General features: G+C 38.0%; 1 protein-coding gene across 1 annotated transcript in view; it reads right to left on the bottom strand.

The window, feature by feature from the left end:
- The window catches only part of CC2D2B (coiled-coil and C2 domain containing 2B), a 95,304-nt gene that overhangs the window by 29,167 nt on the left and 47,729 nt on the right, over nucleotides 1-18,408 (bottom strand). Inside the window, exons 18-23 of the mRNA XM_044753355.2 lie at nucleotides 14,116-14,208; nucleotides 10,339-10,430; nucleotides 8,535-8,705; nucleotides 7,688-7,784; nucleotides 6,539-6,648; nucleotides 1,349-1,445 (exon numbers count right to left, since the gene is read on the bottom strand). Coding sequence (XP_044609290.2) covers nucleotides 1,349-1,445; nucleotides 6,539-6,648; nucleotides 7,688-7,784; nucleotides 8,535-8,705; nucleotides 10,339-10,430; nucleotides 14,116-14,208 — 660 coding nt within the window. The remainder of the gene's footprint in view (nucleotides 1-1,348; nucleotides 1,446-6,538; nucleotides 6,649-7,687; nucleotides 7,785-8,534; nucleotides 8,706-10,338; nucleotides 10,431-14,115; nucleotides 14,209-18,408) is intronic.

Below are 18,408 nucleotides of genomic sequence, written 5' to 3' on the forward strand. Positions count from 1 at the left end.
AGTAAGAAATAGTTGATAGCAGGAAGAAAAAACACACAGAAAAGAGAGGAAAATTGCGGCATGGGAAGAAACTGTTTTCTAACGAATATCATAGGTCAATGACAGACCAAAACCTTCTTTCAACTGGGTGGTCATCTCAGGGTTCAGCCTAGCTCTGGTCTTTTATGAGAAAATGGAATGTTTTGGCCCATAGTTACCTTGCAACCAAATCCATGACAAGAGGGCAAGAATATAAGCCAGGCCCTTTCTTTTTCTAAACAGCATGCCTAAGTTGTCACATGTAAGTCTGATACCTAAAGCATATGGATTTCAGTGAAAAACAACACAAAGCACTTGCAAGAATTTAACTGTTAATCGACTGCTATTTCAATTCTGGCCAAACTGATCATTGAAATAATTAACTTTTGAGAGAGAAAGTCTGTTAGGAGTTCTTTTGGGTTTTCCAAGCTCTACCCACTATCAGTTTACATAATCAGAAAACTACTCGGTTTAACTCCTTGGAGAATAGCCATCACCAATTACTGTTTAATATTGTACCCTCAGCCTTTATCAAGAGTTGATGGAAATGTTTTGATAAGACTATCTGTCTGTATCTCCTGGAAAACTGGGTTGGAAGACATTGCCTTTCGTTTCTCAGTAGTTCTTATAGAAGGCACTTTCCTGAATCATGCTTCAAGGTCTAGTTTGACTTTTTTGATTCTCATCCCCAGTCCCTACAGGTAGAATTAATTGCTGCTTTGATAGTATTGCCATAGAATTTGATAAACCTTTACATTAAAGCATTTAATGAGAGCCCCGAGAGAGGAGGTATAATGGATATGCACCTTTATACTTAGTGCCAAGTTCAGTAGAAAAGAAACTAACAATTCTCTTAGAGCTTGCTATGGCACCAGGCATTGTGTCAGGAACTTTCATTTATCTATGAGGAAGACATTCAGTAATTTTTAAAATTATATTGAACAGAACTGGGTTTTGTCCTAGGAATAATTTCATCTCTTTTGTAGAAGTGGTATATTTTTTTGTACAGACAATGAGAAATATATAATCCATTTTTGTTTATCTTTCTTTCTTGGCTGCTGGGAAGCTCACATTTAAATGTAATGTTCAATTGCAGAAATCTGCTTCTCCCAAATTCTTAGTATATTTACCCCTCCTCTTCCTATAGGTGGTTTATCTCTGTTAGTTTTGAACTGACTTGTCATACGTCTGATTTAACTTCAAGTTGCCCCAAATCCTGTTTAAAAAATGGACATATTGCATCTAAAAGCAAATTTACAAATATGTTACTAGACTTCAGTCTGACCTTAGAATTATTTCAACATTGATTATTATAATTATTCTACTTTACCTCATGTTTTTCAACAATCATTTCATCAAAAATGTTGATATAAATGTTATCTTTTATTTTAGATAAGCTTGAGAAGCTATAATCACGTCCTGGCGAGCTGTAAATAAGAAAAACATATTTAAATGCTTAATTTATTTTATTAGAGCATTATTCATAAAGGACTATAAAATTACTTGTGTTCCTTTTTTTTTATAAAGTGTAAGCTAAGAAAAAGCTATGTACTTTGAAGACGACTGCTATCTTTCATTGAAGCCAGTATGTTCTTTGTAGTTTATCTTATATCTCTCTTAAGGTAATTTGCAAGAAAAATAAAAATGTTTAAATGTGAAGCAGCTACACATTTCACTACAGCCATCCATTGCGAATAAATTATCTGTAGTGTAGTGCATTAAGACTTTCCAATTATCTTAAATTCTGCTAGTTTCTGGTATTTCACACACACAGTTAAACTGCTTTTTAGCTCTCAGCTAAAAGAATGACTGTTTAACCATGGAGCTTATCCTCTTTCCCACATTTATTTTTTCTAACCAGAAATTGGGATAGTGGAGTGCATTTCATTTTGCAAGCTGTCTGCTGATGGCTTACTTGATTGGATACATTTTTGAAGGTAGCTGGAAGGATAGTATAGTATATTACAAGCAACGAATTTCCACTCTCAGCTCCAGCTTGTGCACTGGATTTTAACCAAACTTCCAACAGCTCAGAGAAGTTAAATAACCTGCTTAAGGTAATGCCACCCCAAGTGCCTGAGCCCTAATCTGAACCCAGTTCTGACTGACTCTAAAGGTGAAGCTCTTTTCACTATACCAATTACCACTGACATTATTTGTTGAAGTTTGATGCTTAAGCAAGCAACCATACTATTTCAAAGGATCTCCAACAGTTTGTATAACTTTCTGAGATCTACAGACAGTGACAACTGAAAAATGTTAGTTGAGTTTAGAGAACAGTTTTAAGTTGAAGCTTCCTTATATTTCTAAGTGAGAAGGTGACTTCCCTGCCGTGCTCCTTCAAGAGTTCCCTTTCATTTGCAATGACCTGAGGCAGGACAGCGGGGGCAATGTATACTTACAACACTATGCTAGCAGGAGAAATGATAACTGTCATCCTCAAGACATTTTTCAGTATGTCAACTTAGTTTATTCTTTAAATCATTCAAGTCCTGCATTGTCTTGTATTGTGTATCTACTCAAACTTTCCTCAAATTTCATCACAATTTCTCCTCCAAAGTAGAGTTCACAAGGTTAATTACTATTTACTATTTATTTACTATTACTATCTATCCCATTTGCATGTGGTTTTTACTCACTAGAATGTCACGTGGACTGGGGGATAGAGCTCTTGTATCTGAGGCAACAAAAAGTGGTAGCTGAATGATTTTGCCTTAGCTGAACCCTTGCTTGTACTCTAAATGTGTCTAGTGACCTAGTATACTAATAATTTATATACTAATTACTTAACATTAAATAATATAATATATTTTCCTTTCAATCAATATTTCCCTTCACACAGAAAGAGTAAAAAGGCAGGTAAGCAAATGTCAGAGAACAAGGCAAAGCAACAAGTATAAGGTCTAGACAGGTGGCCAAATAACAAGGGTATCTGTTTAAGATCTCTGGCCCAAAACTCTGAAAATACAATTGAGCCTGTGTTGAATCTGGAAGAAAAGAACTGATTTCTGCTAACAGTAGAAGAATCCATAGCATCTAAGCTAACAAAATTCCAAGGTATACTGGTCTATTTGTTTTTTTCCTCCCAAGTTAAAATAATGGTATAAACAGGGTCTCTCTTTCCTTGCAAATCCTGATTAGGGTCTCGAGGCCTTCATGTTGAGGAGTGGTGGCTGGGACATGAATGTTCATGTAGTACAGATAATTTCCTTCAGCAGGATAGGTGTGAGAGTGGTGGGATTCTGTCAAAGCAAGGAACGACTGGAGAAGGTACTGGTGGTTGGAGGTTCTGTGCTCCCACAGCTTGCATCTGGGCCCTCAAAGCTGTTAGTTTGCTTGGAAAGTGACTGAATAACTATGGAGCTTCCTGGTTAGAGCCTATAACCAGTACTTTTTTTATATAATCTTGTAGGGAAGAGAGTAGCTGGAGGTTGAAGGGAATAGACAGATTGTTTCATCCTGGGAATCAGGACCCGCTCACGAAGAGTCAAGGTCAAGAACACAGATGCTGGAAGGAAAAGCAACACAAGAAGCCCAAGGTCCAGGGACTAAAAGGTTGGTATTCAAGAACTAGGAGAAATTTAGGAGTTAAAAAGTCAGAGCCATGTATTAAAGAACCAAGCAAAGTCAGGAACCATGTGATCTGCAAAAATCGAAGGAGCTGAACAGAATTGGCAGGAGAAGGGGGAAAGGGCATCAAGAAAAGAGAAAGGACTTTGATAACAGATGTGACCGACAATTCCTTATATTTCCTTCATCCCAGTGAGAGCCAAAGATGTACAGGAAGTGACAAGTGAAAACTGCTATTTGAACTTAGAGAACAATTTTAAGTTCCACATTTCAAATTTGCCTTGATCAGTACACTTTATTTCCAGTAACAAAAACCTATTTATACTGCTTTAGCATCAAATATGAATCCTGAGAAAGAACAAAGCTGGAGGTATCACACTTCCTGATTTCAAAATATATTACAAAGCTACAGTAACCAAAACAGCATGGTACTGGCATAAAGACAGACATACAAACCAATGGAACAGAACAAACGGCCCAGACATAAATCCCTGCATCTATGTCAGGTCAACTAATCTTTGACAAGGGTGCCAAGAATACACAATGTGGAAGGATAATCTTCAACAAATGGTGTCAGTAAAACTATCTACATCCAAAAGAATCAAATTGAACCCTTATCTTACACCAGAGACAAAAATCAACTCAAAATCGATTTAAGAGTAAGGAAGTGTGGGGCTGGCCCAGTGGCACAGCGGTTAAGTGCGCATGTTCCGCTTTGGCAGCCCGGGGTTTGCCGGTTCAGATCTCGGGTGCGAACGTGGCACTGCTTGGCAAGCCATGCTGTGGTAGGTGTCCCACATATAAAGTAGAGGAAGATGGGCATGGATGTTAGCTCAGGGACAGTCTTCCTCAACAAAAAGAGGAGGATTGGCAGCAGATGTTACCTCAGGGCTAATCTTCCTCAAAAAAAGAAAAAAAGAGTAAAGAAGTGTATAATATGTTATTGTTGTTGACTATACATATTATTGTGGACTACAATTATAATGTTGTACAGAAGATCTCTAAGGCTTACATTATATACATATGAGAGAGATTTATTTTAAGGAATTGGTGCTATATACATAGCAAGAGAAATGATAACTGTCATCCTCAAGACATTTTTGAGTATTTCAACTTAGTATATCCCTTAAATCACTGAAGTCCTGCATTACCTTCCATTTTGTATTCTACTCAAACTTTCCTCAAATTTCACCACAATTTCTCCTCCAAAGCAGAACTCACAAGGCTAATTACTATTTACTATTTATTATTACTAGCTATTTATTATTACTATATATGAGAGAGTAAGGGGAGAGGGAGAGAGAGGGAGACAAACAGACAGACAGACACACATCCTATTTGGTTCTGTTTCTCTGGAGAACCCTGAATAAGGCAACAACATCTTGGAGAAGGCAAAACTATGGAGGCAGTAAAAATATCAGTGGTTGCCAGTGGTTCCAGAATAAGGATGAAGGGATAAACAGGTGAAGCACAAGGCATTTTTAGGGCAGTGAAACTGCTGTATGATACTATAGTGGTATATACATGTCCTTACACATATGTCAAAAACCACAGAATATACAACACAAAGAGTGAACCCTAATGTAAACTGTGGACTTTGGTTGACAATTTGTCAACATTAGTCCATCGCTTGTAACAAGTCTACCACACTGATGTCGAGGGAGGCTGTGTGTGTATGTTGTGAGGAAAGGGTATATGAGAACTCTCTGCCCTTTCTGCCCAATTTCACAGTGACCCTAAAACTGCTCTTAAAAGAAAGTCTGTCGCTTTTTAAAGGATGGAAATAAAAAAGAAACTCAGTCACATTAGAAATCAGAGGATGTAAACTAAACTACAAGGAGAATATCATTTTAGATCCACCATATTAGAAAAAATAATTTTAAAAATAAGAAATATTATTGAAGATATGGCACAATAGGAACTTTCATATACTGCTGTTGGGAGTGTATATCAGTTCAAACACTTTAGAAAACACTTTGGTGTTATCTAGTAAACCTGAAGCTGAATTCAACTACAACCTAGCAATTCCCGTCCCAGACGTATATCCCAGAGCAGACGTTCTCAAAGTGTTCCCTGACCAGTAACATCAGCAACACCTGGGAACTTGTTAGAAATGGGATTATCAGGCTCTTCCTCAGACCTACTGAATTAGGAACTGTGGAGGGGGCCCAGCAATCTGTTCCAAGAAGACCGACAGGTGATTCTAGTGCACAAAAAAGCTTGGAAGATACAGTCTTAAAAAGAAACTCTTGCACGTGTGCTCCAGAAGACAAGAATGTTCAGAGCAACATTATCTGTAGTAGCAAAACATTAAAACAAGCCAAATGTGCATCAACAGGACAAAGTATAAATAAATTATGGCATTTTAATACATTGGAATACTATGGAGAAGTGAAAATAAAGGAAGGGAGGGAGAAGAAAGGGAGGGAGGGAGGAAGTAAGCAAGGGAAGGAGGGAGGGAGCGAGGGAGGGAAGAAGAGCCACAAGTACCTACATGGATGACTCTCAGAATAATTGAGTAAAGAATACAAAAGATGATTCAATTTATATAAGGTGGAAAAACATCCACAAGTAAATAATACATATGATTTTATGTAAAATCATAAAGGAAGAGAGGGAATGATAAACACAAATCCATGGCTGTTACCTCGGGGGGGAAGGAAAGGGAAAACAATTAGGTATTGGCACAGAGGGGCCATCAAATGCATTGGTAATATTCTATTTTTTAAGCTGGATGGTAGGTACACAGGAATTCATTTTATTATTTTTCCTCAGAACCTACATTAATGTATACATTATATATATTAATATCTATGTTAGAAATATTTCATAATTAAAAAGCTGAAAAAATAAAACCTATCTCAACCATTATTTTCCATAAATGGCTTAAGAAAATAATTTTGTTATTGCTCTTTTTTTAGGAGCTAAGGAAAAACAGATTCCAACTTACATAAAATCTACTTTAATTTCTTCGTTCCAGCATGGATGAGATCCACTTGCAGTACTGGTTTGGTACACAGTGTGTTGAAAGGAAACTTCCACAAAAGGGTGTACAGTATCCTGAAACACATTAATAAACACTGACTAGATTTTTGTAATATTTCATATAGTTGATAACAGGTAGAAGACTAGGAAATTACTTGTTACTGGCCAACAACTGGATGGCTGACTTTTTCTGGTTTTTCAAACACCCATGATTCATTCACTCATTTAATAAACATTTATTGGTCCTATTCAATATCTGGTGCTTTTCTAGGATCCAAAGATAAACGGAACTTTCCTTTAAGGATTTTATAGTCTATCGGGAAAATAAACAGGTAAACAAATAATTGGTGATGAAATGTGAGTAATAAAAGAAATATATTCAAGGTATAATAGCTACTCAGGAGAGGAAATGATGAACTTTCTGAGGTGAGGACAAGGATTGGAGAAAATATTGCTTGGGCTTTTTTAAAATTTTTTTAAAGATTTTATTTTTTTCCTTTTTCTCCCCAAAGCCCCCCAGTACGTAGCTGTATATTCTTCGTTGTGGGTCCTTCTAGTTGTGGCATGTGGGACGCTGCCTTAGCGTGGTTTGATGAGCAGTGCCACGTCTGCGCCCAGGATTCGAACCAACGAAACACTGGGCCGCCCGCAGTGGAGTGCGTGAACTTAACCCCTCGGCCACGGGGCCAGCCCCTGCTTGAGCTTTGAAACATTAACTAATAGTTCATATGGCCAATAACATGGAGCTGTGAGGAGGCCATTCCAGGCAAAGGAAAGGGCATGCACAGAAGCCTTCTAGAACAAGCAGTAGTATGATATGAGACTGCTGTGGGATGGAGAGAGATGTGACTGACTGGCAGTTAAGGACCAGATCATTATGGACTTTTGTAGGCATTCTAAGGAGGAATTTGTACCCTATTCTACAGAGCCTGAGAACAGCAGAGCAGGGAATGAAACGGCTATAATTACATTTTATAAAGAGCACCTTCAACTGTGTTATGGAAAGTACACTGGAAGCCCAAGAGATTAGAGATGGAGAGACCAATTAGAAGCCTCTTGCAATTCAGGGCCAACATAATCAAAATGCAAGTTTATAGAAGTGTTAAATACTTACCTCATTTAAGATCTCATCTGAGGCTACTGATTGGATTGTTTCTTTATGTCTGAGGTGAGACATTGGTGACATCAAATAAGTTGGCATATCCAAGGCTCTTCAGGAAAAACAATATAGAAACATACACTTTAATTAATTTTAATATTGGTGGAAGAGGGCAGCTTTCTGCCTATGCTTAAGGAGATACGTAATTCAGTTACCCTGGATCTTACAGAGTTTGCTCTGGATCTTCATATCACAGGTGGTTACAGCTAAATATTTGATAACCACTGCTGTGGGAGAGTGGCTCCTAAATGCTGAACTACGCACTATATCCAGTCTACGACAAAGTTTTCACTCGTCCTCAGCAAACGGACAAAAGTAAGCCAAGTGATACTTCGATATTATATCCTTCCTATTTTTGGTGTTAACATTATTCTTTCTTTTACAAATTGATGATTATAGAAAATGATGGTGATTTTAATATGTCCTTATTTCACACAACAGCCCACTGAGTGCCCGCAGGAGAGATGGGTAAGATCTGATTTTTGCAGAAGTCACCTAAAATGACAAGTCCAAAACAGAGCCTACTCTCTCCAGTTTTCTACTTCCAGTCCTGAGAGGGGCCAGGGGCAGAGAATAGCGCAGGTGGCAGCAGGAGCTTCACGTGTTTTCAATATTCGGAATAGGGACAAAAGACATTTATTTGATAGTACCCAAAAATATATGTGTGAAAGTTACTTTGGGTATCTCAAACTTCTGAAAAACTTAATACATGGCAGTGACGGTTTTACAAATAGAACAGTACAGAAATTTAAATTTAAGATAGATCTTCTGCAACCCTAAAAATTGGTGCGTATGTCCTTACCTACTAACTGTTGTTTTCCTGGTAGGAATATTATAAGCCCTCAGTATTCTGACAAGAATCTTAATATCTCCATCACAGACAGTCTGTGCTGCCACTTTTTTCCTTTCTTTCCTCCACGGCTTTAACTTTCTTCGTCGTTCAACAAGCGTACAAATGGCATGTGTCAACTGGCTAAAGAGTAAAAAGTGATCAGCCGCATATACACAGATAACTTAGTTCTAAAGATATCAGTTTTTAAATTAATTATTGTAAATAAGGCCATTATTCTGAACCATATTCTCTCCATTGTGGGGAGGAGACAGAGTTGTCTTAAACCCAAGGAAGGAATCTTTTTTGGAGCATAGGAGAGATGCTATGTTCACTCTCATGTTAAGAGAGAATGTGATTGCTCTGAGCCCTTTGAGCACACGGTCCAAGAACAGACAAGAGCATGGAGAGGTAATTCCATGAAACATGATGCTCTTTCAGAAAATTATTCATTTTTCAGGAATCATTCTCTTGAAAGTGGTTAGATACTCAACTTTTTTCCATGGCTCTGAAACAGGAGTTATTAGTTACACACGCTGCCACCCTGGCAACACAAATCCATGGAAGTATGGCATTATGGTTGCCCACTTTCCCCCAAAGACTGAAAATAAAACACAATAGATTTCAGCATCCTGAGCCAATTAAAACCTTATTGGTAATACTAGGAATCTGCAAGTAGCCCCAGGGAGGAGTCCCAGAAACATGCATCCCTACTCCTGCTCCTATCACTAAGTTTCACAGATAGGACAGTATGAGGATTGAGTTACCTCCGCCAAAGGCTCCCCGAACTGCTGCCTGTGGATCACAGCACCCTTTTATGGCTGAGGATTCAGGTTTTCTGGGGGTTTTTTTGAGGAAGATTAGACCTGAGCTAACATCTGCTGCCAATCCTCCTCTTTTTGCTAAGGAAGACTGGCCCTGAGCTAACATCGGTGCCCATCTTCCTCTACTTTATATATGGGACGCCTGCCACAGCATGGCTTGATAAGCAGTGCATAGGTCCATGCCTTGGATGGAACCAGTGAACCCCAGGCCACCAAAGTGGAGTGTGCAAACTTAACCACTATACCACCGGGCTGGCCCCTGAGGATTCAGTTTTGAAAGCGGGAGATTATAGGCTTAGTGTGTGGAGCTAATAGCAATGAATTTTCCGGTAGCAATCTCAGGACAAGAAAATCTTAGGACAAAACTACTTTGCGACAAAGATTATTTCTTTTATTTTGCTTTTTTTACCACAAAAACCATCAACAAGGAGAGAGTAAAAACTAAATATTATACAATTGAAAATGTATATTGTATAGATATACACAAAATGCAATTTAAAAATGTCCAGAGCCAGCCCTGATGGCCTAGTGGTTAAAATTTGGCACGTTCCACTTCAGCAGCCTGGGTTCAGTTCCCAGGTGCGGAACCACACCACTCGTCTGTTAGTGGCCATGCTGTGGCGGCAGCTCACACAGAAGAACTAGACGGACCTACAACTAGAATATACAACTAGGTACTGGGGCTCTGGGCAGGGGAAAAAAAAACCCAGGAAGATTGGCAACAGATGTTAGCTCAGGGCAAATCTTTCCCAGCAAAACAAACAAACAAAAACGTCTCTATTTAAAAAAAAAAGTCTAAATATATTTTCAGTCAATATATTTCACTTTATGTTTTGTAATGGCATCTTTTGACATGTAACTTAATATAAAAATAGAGAATTTATTAGAGGACTTTGAAGGTATTAGCTTAAAGCTTTATATTTAATATTTAAATAATAATTTTTAGCATGTACCTTGCAGATACAATTTCTTCATAATCAGCCACAACGTCTGATAAGTTAAATTTGCTAACTTTGACAATTCTTTTCATTACCAACCTTCTCATCTACAAAAAAATTTAGAATTTAGAGAAACAAATAGCTTATATTTTAAGATTAAGTATTTACAATGCTACTGGTGCCACTATTTTTCACTCTTAATTTTTGCAAGCAATGAATGGAAAGGGGGATTAGAGAAGTGAAAATATGGTTCTGTTTGTTACCATTATTAAAATTATTCCTAACTCTCACATTAATGTCACACCAAAGCAAGTTTCTTTCGTTCCATTTTTTTTTGTCCTGCCATATCCACTTCATGTCATCTTAAACTCTGCTCTCATCTGTTTTTCCACCTAACTCACAGTTTACGTGGACAGAACTAGTCTTCACCAAAGGAGATGGTTACCCTGTGAATACGTTTCTACAACAGCCGATTATAATGGACTATAAATCTTGATCCATAAACTCAAGAAATGTGATCACATTTCTGTATTTCCTTTGAGTCAATCCTATTCTGACTTGAAGCTCTCATTCTGTCAGTTTGGCAAGATATTCAGTGCTTGAAGGGAGTCATTCCCCTGAGCCCTTGCTATCTGCAGAACTCACAGACCTTGGTTCCTCCAAGGACTGTGAAATTCTTCCTTTTAGTCTGAGGAAATCCCTCCCTTTCTCCTCTAACCCTATCCTTCACAACAGGTTTAGGCTTTCAAACACGAAACTGGGAAGAGGTGTGTCTGGAGGCAATTTCTGCTTTCTGTCCTGCCACAAATCATCCCAGAGACAATGTTACCTAGGGCCTAATGATCTGCTTAGGGTAGGAAAATGGGGTGGGTAGGAGAAGAATGGGAAAAATATAACTCCTAAATATTACCCTCATATGGGCAACAAATTGTTTCCCCTGACGGTGAAACACACCCCTCTGACCCCACATTTCTCTCCCTCTCCCACTCGCTCTCCCTTGCTCTCTTGACATCAAACAGACTCGGCTCCTTGCTATTCGTTCTAAAGGCCAGGCGTGCTCTTTCCTCACAGTTTTCACATGTGGTTCCATCAGCCTGGAATGTTCTTCTTCCACAAAAACTCCATGGCTAGCTCTCTCCTTCAAGTCTTTTGCTGAAGTGTTACTTTCTCATGGGTTTTCCTTGATCACCTTACTTAAAATTGCACCTCACGCTGCTACATATAAATACACTAAGCCCCCACCCCCCTCGAAGAGAACTTTTGTCCTCTCTCCCTACTTTATTTTTCATAGCACATATCACTCTCTAACCTACTAATGTTTTGTTCATTATCTGACTTCCCCCACTAGAATGACTTCCTCCAGGCAGTCAGGGGTTTCACTCAGTTTTGTTTACTGCTATAATTCCAATGTCTAGTATAATGCCTGATTCATAGCAGATGCTCAATAAATATTTATTGAATAAATTAATGAAAGGGACAGAATGAGGAGATGCACACGTTTCAGCACAACTTTATCTAATAACCCTTGAGACTGCTGGGACTCCATTCTTTACTGTTGCAATCCTGGCCTCAGACACCACTGACCCCAGTAACACAGCACAAAGTTTAATGTACATAACTCCCAGTTCCATGAGTTCCTTCCACAGCAGGATTTAAACACCTGGGGCCCTAAGAGGCGGCCAGGGTCAAACCTTTCCAGTATCTGTAATTAAAATAATTATCCCTTGAACTTGTAGTTTTAAAACTATCCTCAGACAGCAAAGAAGTCTTCACATGGAGCTGAAATCTAATCACAAAATTTTCTTAACACTCCTTCCCAGCACTCCTATATGAAGTTCAAGCCTCCTCAGACATTTGCTTTCTTACCCCCATTCCGATCCTCTGCTGCCCTCCCTCTTGGGCTTCCTCATACATAAAGAAAGAAGAGAAGGGATAAGGATGTGTGCTCTCTTTTCTCATAAGTAAGAACACCTCTTTATTTCCTAAGACAGAAAACTCATTATTAAAGCACATCCCAATTTTTTTTTTTTTAATATAGAAGTAGTAGAGAAGAGGTACGAGGGGCAGGGGTGAACGGAAAAAACTCCTGCCAGTGACAAATGGGAGGAGCTCTTTCAAGCCCAGGACAGCTACAGTGGTCTGCATTTCCACCACCCTCTCATAGTAAAATGAGTACAAACTGGGATAGCACTTGAGGTTTTATCTCATTTGCCCATTACATAGGAAGTAAAGCAAAGTGGGCGTCATCACTGTCTATTTTGACACAAGAAGAAACGGGGGCTCAGTGAATAGGTTACTTGCCCAAAGACACCCAGGGTAGTCAGAACAGGTCTTCATACACCTGCCTGGGGCTCTTCTAGTTACACAAGGTTGCTTCTCACCTGACCTCATGAGGATCTGGTGTGTATCTCTTAGAACCTTCCATGGCTCTTTGCTTCTTTTCAAATTACCCTAGAAGGCTGCTCTGATGCTCTACAGCAAAGGCTATGTACTTAGGTGAGATCCTACTCTTGCAGAAGTTTTAGAAACCCTCTCAGCCCTTGCGGTTTTATCCCTTACTTTATTAATTTCTCAAACATTTATCAACATTTTCTGAGTGAAGGGCACTGTGCTGGGTACCGCAGATCTACAGATAAAGTCCCCGCAGGCCAGAAGCTTAGACCAGGGCTGATAAGGGGTCAGTGGAAAGAAACCAGGAATGAAATTCAGTGAGGAATTCCACCTCAAAACTGGTTTAGGCTTTGCTAGGTTGGTTTGTAAATACTGACTTTGTATTGAAGTCTATGTCTTTCTCTAATACTTCCTCCTGTCTCCTGGTAACTCCTTCATCCCTTCATCCCCTCAACTGCTGTGGTCTACCACATTACTGAGTTACTAGTAAAAGTAGGGATTCTGGCAAAATGCTGGTGTATTTCTCAAAGTCTACTTTTAGAATCAAAAAGAGATGGGAAGTTGGGGCCAGCCTGGTGGCATAGTGGTTAAGTTTGTGCACTCTGCTTCAGCATCCCGGAGTTCACAGGTTCAGATCCCAGGCAGAGACCTACACATCACTTATCAAGCCATGCTACGGCGGCATCCCACATACAAAACAGAGGAAGACTGGCACAGAAGTTGGCTCACGGACAATCTTCCTCACACAAAAAGAGGAAGATTGGCAAAGATATTAGCTCAGGGCAATCTTCCTCACCAACAAAAAAAAAACAGAGAGAGATGGGAAGCCTTTTTCTTTTTCTTTTTTTTAAGATTGGCACCTGAGCTAACATCTGTTGCCAATCTTTTTTTTTCCCTTCTTCTTCTCCCCAAATCCCCCAAATACACAGTTGTATATTCTAGTTGTAGGTCCTTCTAGTTGTGCTATGTGGGATGCCGTCTCATCCTGGCCTGATGAGTGGTGCCATGTCTGTGCCCAAGATCCGAACTGGTGAAGCTCTGGGCTGCCTAAGCAGAGTGCATGAACTTAACCACTTGACCACAGGAACAGCCCTGAGAGATGGGAAGTCTTTAATGTTCATGTTTAAACAGAAGAATTTGGGATGTACTTTAATAATGAGCTTTCTCTCAACTGAAGTAACCTCCGCATCAACAATGTACATCAACAGTGTACATTTACAGATGGTAAGTAACTCTCTCTGAAAAGGAAGTCTGAACAGAACAGAAAACCCCTCAGTGATCAGAAAGAGGTGATGAATAAGTAGACTTGTCCATCTAATTTTCTGGTACCAGGCATCCAACAGATCAGTTTTCACAAAAGTAAATGCAAACATATTGATATTACTCTTTCGTTGTTGTTACCTTTTTCAGAAAATTGGCAGAATTAATCCTTTGCGCAGTAATAGAATTCACATCTGAAATGGACATATCCTTCTCTATCTGACTTTCATATTCCTAAACAGAGAATTAAGTTAGTTTCACTTCGTGAATGTAATGGAGCTCAGATATGACATGCTGCAACAAAATATTAACTTCATTTCTGTTCATGTGCACGAGACACTGGCAATACTCTGGCATGGAAAGAAGAAAACATTTATTTCAGTTTCTCCCACTGAGAATTAGCTAAGAACATTTTATGACTATATTTTGTTTGCTTCTAGGATGAGGTCCATTTACCTTTTAAAATAGAGCAATGATTGAGGAAAAACTTGCAATTGAGAAAATTATGAGAAAAATGTGAAGATGGTAGAGAAATATTCTTCATGCATGCATTTATCTGGCCATTGCTAAAAACAAAACAAATGAAAAGTAGTATAGTACAATGGTCAAGACAGTGGGCTCTGGAGGCTAGCAATTCTGGGTTCAAGTTGACCCTGCCATTTATTTACTAACTGTGTGGTTTGGGAGAAAGTTGATTAACTACAGCAGACCTCAGTTTCTTCTTCTGTAATAACAATAATAACACCTGTGTCGCAGGATTGTTGTGAGACTTAACTGAAACAATATCTGTGAAGTGCGTGGCACACAGTAAGTAGTCAAGATGTGCTGACTATAATCAATAACTTTAAGTTTACATCCAGCAGTTGGTATAAGATTGCTTGTCAGGATGTTTCATCTATAAAATTTAAAATAAATCTGCATCTGTTATATCTGCATTTGTGGGATACACCCCTAATACACATGGAAATCATTTTACATTATAGATATCTTTAAAGACCAGACAAAAATAATGAAGGAGATACTTTAGAACTTTCAGTCATGTTACAATAAACACGACGATCTGAAAGTAATTTATTTGTTCTTCTAATTATCCACAAGAAATCTTGAAATTAATTCTGTTGGAAAGTAACAGCTTTCACTTAATGATAAATTATATTAATATTTTATATCACTTTACTTTTTAAAGTGTTAATTTATGAGTTATTTAAATACTCTGGATATTATTTTGTTATGTGTGTTGCAAATATCTTTTCCTAATCTGTGAGGCTTTAATTTTAATATTACCAACTTTATTAATCTTTTTCTTTACAATTTATACTTTCTGTGGTTTGTTTAAGAAATATTTTCATATCCTAAGATTAAGATAGCCATTTAAAGTTTTCCTTTTCACATGTAATCTTCATTACACACGGTTTTCTTTCTTTTGTGAGGTCTGAATCTGTTCTATTTCACTGGTTTGGAACTGCATTACTACAATTACAGAGTAATTGGGGAGAACTTCCATCTTACAATGATGAGTCTTCCTATCAGTGAACATTTATTCAGATTCTTTTTTACATCATCAAAAATGTTTGATAATTTTATCCATTAAGTTCTTGCATATCTTTTGTTAAATATATTCCTATGTATCTTGAAGTTTTTATTGCTGTTGCAAGGAGTATCTTTTATTGCTATCGCAAGGAGTATCTTTGTTAAGTGACATTTTTAGTGGGTTTTTAACTGGGGTGTAGAGTGCTATTTATTTTTTGTCTTGAACCTTTCCTCAAATTTTTCAAACATAGAAAATTAGAAAGAATGTTCAAATCCATATACCCACCTTCTAAATTAAGTAATTAATATTTTGCCATATTTGCTTAATCTGCCTTTTACTTATTTTTAATTGTTTTGGCTAAAATATCTCAAAGTAAATTACAGACACCATGACACTTCATTCCTAAATAAATACTTCAGCATGAATCTCCAGGAGCTAAGGACATTACTTCTACACAACCACAACGCCACAATCACAGACAACAAAATTAACAACTTCCTTATATTATCTAATATTCAACCCTAGCCAAATTTTACCAATTGCTGTTTTTTTCCCCTAAAGCCAAGATCTAATTAAGGATCATGTGTTACCTTTGGTTAAGTCTCTTTGGTCTCTTAATCTAGAATACTCTGCCTTCTTTTTAAAAAATGATGACTTTTTTAAAAGATCAAAACAGTTGTACTTGCTAGCCAGTTGTTCCACATTCCAAATTTGTCTGTTTCCTTGTTGTGCCATTTAACTTGTTTTTCTATTTCTCATAAACAAATTAATCTAAAGTCTTTTTTTTTTTTTTGAGGAAGATTAGCCCTGAGCTAACTGCTGCCAATCCTCTTTTTGCTGAGGAAGACTGGCCCTGAGCTAACATCCATGCCCATCTTCCTCTACTTTACATGTGGGACGCCTACCACAGCATGGCTTGACAAACAGTGCCATGTCCGCACCCGGGATCTGAACCGGCGAACCCCGGGCCGCTGAAGTGGAACGTGTGCACTTAACCGCTATACCACCGGGCCCGCCCCTGAAACATTCTTAACCAGTTTAAAGAAGGTTTAACGAAGTTCTCTTCTGATTCTAGGATGCTAAGAGCTTTCATCATGAATGAGCACTGAATTTATTAAATGCCTCTTGGGCATTTATTAAGAGAAGAATATTTTTTCCTTCCTTAATTCTGTTAATGTGGTAAATTACAGCAATAATTTGTGTAATTAAATTGGCTTTGTAATTTGGAAGTAAACCCTACTAGATTATGGTGTGTAATTATATATTTATAAACAACACATTGCTTTTCAATTTGTTAAAATTTTATTAGTAATTTTATACCTATGCTCATAAGTGATAGGCTCATACGCTCATACTGATGCTATATCCCTCAATTATGCTGAGCATTGTGTTTTGCCTGTAGTAGTTTATGGAACTGTAGAATTGACTTCAATCATCGAGAGAAGCAGCATGAGGAAACTGAAGAACTTTCCAGCTCTTCTAAGCCAAGGCCTTTCCACTGCAGTTTACTGACTGAAATTCTTAAAGTCTCAAAACCGGAGATTAACCATAATTAAAAGTTGAGAAATGCTTTCTGAAGCCAAATACCAAATGGTCTGTTTGTGAATACATATATTTCTATGTATCCATATTTGTGAAAATAACAAATTATCTGTAAATCCTATCTTTATGTGCTAACTGGTGGTGCCATGACACTGTCATTGAAAATTCATTAATTTGCATTTTCCTTTTCACATCTGAGCCACACCAAAAAGTTTTCTCAGATAATCCAGTTAGTTTAGCCTATGAATATCCTCCCATTACAACTTGAATTTTAAATGTAATGAGTCATGTATAGTTTTGTTTGTGTCTCCTCTAAATTAGGGTATAAAAGCTAAAGGATAGCTCAGTGGCAACAAGAACAAACATATACTATCTTTTTAAAATCTTTTTTTGTGTGTGTGTGTGTAAGATTGGCTCTGAGCTAACATCTGTGCCAATCTTCCTCTACTTTATCTGGGATGCCACCACAGCGTGGCTTGACGAGGGGTGCGTAAGTCCACGTCTGGGATCCAAACCTGCAAACCCCAAGCCACCAAAGTAGAGCGTGCGAACTTTTCTAACCACTACATCACTGGGCTGCCCCAAATATATATTATTCTTTTAAGTAATTTTTACTGTTTTTAATGTTAAGTGGCTTACTGCAATTTCCCTTCAGTCAAGAATAAAATGAAAACAAATAGCAAAGAGTTTATCAGTTTTTTTCTTATCAATTGATAATAATTCACCAAAGTTAAATTAATAAACCTATTATAATCTATTTTAGCTAAAGGCATTCATTCACTCTTTCTGACTCATAAGATGTATAAACCTCAATACCCTTCCTCAGAATCTACTATCTTTATCTAAGTTGGCCAACATCACCCCAGACTGATGATTCTACTGCACAGGCCTTTTCTTTAGAGATGGAACACTAATTCCTTTCTTCTCAAACCATCTCTTAGCAAGCTCAAGTGCTAGGATTACTACAATGGGTTATTTCTACAGAAATCAGCTCTTATAATTCCACTATTTAAGACCAGAGACGTGCTGGTAAATGTTTAAAACCAGTTCTCTGGGATTTGGAGGTGAAGCCCCATTTGTAGCATTTGCTGATTTATGGTGTAAATATTCCCCCAGAAACAAATTTAAAGCAACCAATATGAAGTCACTGACGGTGGAGTTGGGAAGAGATGCACACAATAGGCTCTCACCAGCTGGTGCTGGCAGGCTCCTGTACACCATCACCATGCAGCCTGAGACTAACTTCTTTCTTTCTTTTTTTTCCCACATTAAAGTTTCTGAAACTGAGATGTGCTTTATAATCAATGCGCAAGTTTAATTCAGCAGTGTTTCTCTCCCTTGTCCCCCAAAGTTGCTTTTAA

This window comes from Equus asinus, chromosome 2 (assembly GCF_041296235.1).
Source record: "Equus asinus isolate D_3611 breed Donkey chromosome 2, EquAss-T2T_v2, whole genome shotgun sequence".
Taxonomy (NCBI): Eukaryota; Metazoa; Chordata; class Mammalia; order Perissodactyla; family Equidae; genus Equus; species Equus asinus.